Source organism: Aptenodytes forsteri, unplaced genomic scaffold, assembly GCF_000699145.1.
Source record: "Aptenodytes forsteri isolate BGI_AS27 unplaced genomic scaffold, ASM69914v1 Scaffold283, whole genome shotgun sequence".
NCBI classification, from domain to species: Eukaryota; Metazoa; Chordata; class Aves; order Sphenisciformes; family Spheniscidae; genus Aptenodytes; species Aptenodytes forsteri.
The window spans coordinates 310147-314102 of NW_008794167.1; the positions used below are offsets into that span (position 1 = coordinate 310147).

Below are 3956 nucleotides of genomic sequence, written 5' to 3' on the forward strand. Positions count from 1 at the left end.
CGCGGCGCCCCCTCTGCCGGGCCCCACGCGGGGAGCTCGGTGTGCACTGCCAGCCGGAAAACACACGCCGCTGGAAGGAGAAGTTTCTCCCCTTTGCTTATATTGGAGGAAAAACAGAGGGGACGGCTTTTGCAGCACAGCAAGGAGCGGGGAGAATAAAGGATCTGCTCCTGGCCAAAGCAGGGTCATTCGCCAGTGACCCCAAAGACCTGCCTGGCCTGCAAACCCCCCCAAAAATATTAAATAATAACCAGAAAAATAAAGCAAGGACAAGCTCTTTTCACTACATCATCATTTTAATTGCATCGACACCCAGAAATACACAAAAGGATACGTGCCAAGAGCCACCCATCAAAGAGAGGCTTCCTTCCATGGTGGGTCTTACTTTCACACTTCTTTCACTCAAAAAAAAAAAAAAAAAAGAAAAAAAAAATAATAATTGCACCGGTTGATGTACAAACACAGTCTTCCCTTTTCACACATTCATGGGTTCTGCCGCAACAGGAGGGTGAAGCCCTGGTGCCTGCCCCGACGCAGCCGGGCTGCCTGGGGAATGAACGGTTGTACAAAACAGTATGAAGATTTTCTTACAAATGTATGCCCGCAGTGTTTACTCGTTGGGGTTTTTTTGTGTTTTTTGTATTTTTTTTCTAAAGTTTCAAAACTAGGTTTTGGATCACTAATGGCTTGTATCTTTTATCTACAGTAAATTCAGCATATATTTTTTTTTTTAGGAATGTGTAAGGCATTTTGGTAAGTTGAACGGTAAGGTCTAGGTCATAGACTCGTCAAACTGAAGTCCCTTCCTTCGAACTGTCCTCTTCCCCCTGGAGAAGGAAAACAGAGGTGGGTTACTCAACTGGGTCTCAACCTTATTCTCATGGTGGCTCAAGCATCGAAGCATTTTGCAGATGGGCCAGGTCCTCCCTTCTGGGCAGGAGAACTGTGACCACCATCTCGTGTGGTCCCAGGGCTTCCTAAAAGCCACCCAGATGGTTTCTGGCAGCAGGTGCCACCTTGCCTCCCATTTTAAACTGCCACCTGATGAGCACTTCCCCGTGGCCTCCAAAAGTGTCAAGAGGAGGGATGGCTGTGGACACCACAAGTACCGTTTCCTGAAGCTGTTCTTTCAACTTCTTCACCGTTTCTTTCTCTTTGGCCAGTTGGTCCTGGGTAACCTTCAGTAGCTCCTGTAGTTTGGTTGCTGCCTGGCCCAGGTCCTTTGTTAATTTTTTTTCTTTTTCAAGTCTTTCCTACATGGGAGGCAAAAGAAGGCATCTGCCTGAGCCTCCCTTTGCCGTCTGGTGACCTCCCCCCCCCTCCAAAACACCTCTGGTCACCTCAGGTCTGCACTGAGCCACTTCGATGGCCACGAGCTGGAGGAGCACCCAGCTCCCTCTTTGCCGGAGATGCCAGGCGTCGCCCCACCACCTACAGCTCACTCTGGCTCTCCATCAAACCCAGGAGATGCCATGGGCTGAGACAACCTCGCAGGAGCAGAACGGTTTCCCAATATGTGAAAAGCCCAGCCTGCGAGAGCGTTTGCTCAGAGCATCATCCTTATCTGGATGAAGGGGCTGTGACTTGCACCCTGCTGTCCTTCAGCCACGTCAGAGCTCACAGCCAGCCCTGGGGCAGGGAGCTACCTGCAGTGGAACCATCTACCTTGCCCCGCCATCCCCAGGAATGATAAACCATGCCTGCGGTCCCGCTCAGACACGGCTTTTGCTGTCTTGGCTCAACACCAAGCACAAGAGAGAAGGGCAGCCAAATCACCTTGAGATGCTGGGCCTCCTCCGTGTCTGAAGCCGCTGCACTTTCAGCCAGTCTCAGCTTTTCCAGCTCTGCTTGCAAACTGCACGCTGAGCTCTGGGCCTGGAAGGGGGACACATAATCAATTAGCACACGAGCTAATGGCAGCAGCAGGCACCTCCCGCATCCTGCCCTGTACAGCCCCTGGTCCCCAGTGGGTCTGCCTCTGGCGAAGAGTTAGGTTATACAGCCGCTGTCGGACGGTTGGATGCTAAACGCAATGCATTGCTTTTGCTGATCCAGCTTCTACCGGGAAGATGGCATTTCTCGCCAAAAGCAGCATAAACCCAGCTAAAGCCCTTAACCCTCAAGGGAAAGAGCTGGCAAAAAAATGGGGGGACTCAGCGGGGGGCAATTTGAGGGGCCAGCAATGCCACGTGGCTTTAGCACAGCTGCCACAAGGTCTTCAGATGTGTGAAGGAATGCAGCAATGTCTGAGATGCGGACAGGGATGGGGGAAAAACCTTCAAATTAATTCTTGAAATTAATTATTGGGCTTCATTAGCAGCCGAGAACCCATAAAGGCTTTACAAACCCTTGTATCCTCCTTGCCTGCACCTACCTCCTCCAGCTCCAGCGCCAGCTTTTGTCGCAGCACTTGCTCCTTCTCCACCAGCGCTTCGTTTTGCTCCAGCTGAGTTTTCAACTGTGTTGAGAAAAGGGGAAAACACCCAGAAATAAAATTAAAAAAAAAGACCCAAGAGAGGAGCTAGCGGGGACATCACCAAGAAAGCTGGGCTAGACAGAAGAAACAGAAACTGAAGCTTCCCCCAGGGGACAAAAGGGCAATAGGTACCGGCATCCCCTCCTCTCCACACAAAAGCCGGCAGGATGCCGATGGCGAGCCCGGGGCTCGGCTTTGCATTGCCAAATTTTGCCTGCTCCTCAGGCAGCGCCAGCTGGGACCTGGGAAGAGAGGCACCCCATAGTGGAGGGCATGCCTGGCAGGTCCCCGCGCCTGGGAGAAGGCTCCACACTTAACGGGATTAAAGGAGAGAGAGAGCCCGGTTCCTGGAAGCATCACCACTGGCAAGAGGTGTTAGCCCAAAAGGGAACAGCCGCTGCTAACGCCCTCAGCCCAGCTCCAGCAAGATTTATGGAGCCTCTGTAATCCTAATCCCCACCAGCTGGGAAGGCATCCTGGTGCAGCTCTGTTGGGGTATCCCCTTCCTCCGAGGAGATCCAAGCCCCGAACCCAATGGGGCATCGTTGGGTGGCGATGCTGGCCCAAGGGCTTGCAGCATCCCCTGCCTGCCATCCCCAAAACCCTGCCAGCCTGATGCCGTGACGGAGGGCTCCCAAGGGGAACAGCCTGGCGAAAGCCAGCTGGCAATGTGTTTACCAGTGGGAATAGGATGCATGGTTGAAGGGACGGGGGGCTGGCTTCCCCCAACACACACGACAGGAGACAACACAGCCGCGACAGCCCTGAGCAAAGCCACGTGCAGTTCTCCATGCAGTTAGAGACGGTGAGACAGGACAAGGGACATGCTTAAGGGTCAGTGCCTCCGTGGGCAGCGGTCTCATGACCCTAACCTCGAGGGGTGCAGGCTCACTTGGGTCAGCTTGTAACCCCACTACTTCTCCATCCTGTACATGGCTCTTCATCTCACTCAACTGCTGCCTGACCTGGAAGGAGGACCAGCAAGCCTGGCTCAGTTACACATCCCCGCACCGCAGCCGTTACAAGACCCACAAGGACCTATAGATAAAGTTTGCTGGCTTTTTAGCTAGCACACGAGCTGAAATGTTTGGAAAACCACCTCAGTTTCTGCTAGACACAGGATGGTGGTACCTAACCTGGGCAGCTTGAGGCACGACAGCTCCTACGCGTGCAGAGCACATGCTCGCACCTCATCTGCTCTCCTTTGATCAGTCGGCACCTTGGTTTAAAGCCACTGCTGAGGGCTTGCACTAACATAGTTGAGGTGTTAAACAAAGTAATCGAGGCAGGGTGCCAGGTCCCATTTTGCCATCGATCACAGCTGGGATGGCTGGGGAGGCAGCTACCTGAACACCGCCCCCCCCCATTAGACCCCCTCCCCACTCCATCTACCAGAGCTCCATCCTGCATTGCAGCAGCGCTGGCAGTCAAGCTGCAAACTTACAGCATGCCTTGTCCAGAAGAAAAGGAAGGTCGCTGG

At 53.3% G+C, this 3956-nt stretch overlaps 1 protein-coding gene across 2 annotated transcripts in view; it reads right to left on the minus strand.

The window, feature by feature from the left end:
- Nucleotides 1-288: 288 nt before the first annotated feature.
- Nucleotides 289-3956, minus strand: part of RRBP1 (ribosome binding protein 1) — a 21410-nt gene continuing 17742 nt past the window's right edge. The window contains exons 19-23 of one of the 2 annotated variants that reach the window (XM_009281434.2): nt 3349-3441; nt 2375-2458; nt 1777-1875; nt 1110-1253; nt 289-827 (exon numbers count right to left, since the gene is read on the minus strand). In XM_009281434.2, the coding sequence (XP_009279709.1) occupies nt 789-827; nt 1110-1253; nt 1777-1875; nt 2375-2458; nt 3349-3441 (459 nt within the window). In that variant the 3' untranslated portion in view covers nt 289-788. The remainder of the gene's footprint in view (nt 828-1109; nt 1254-1776; nt 1876-2374; nt 2459-3348; nt 3442-3956) is intronic. The other variant, XM_019472622.1, reaches the window with a different exon arrangement.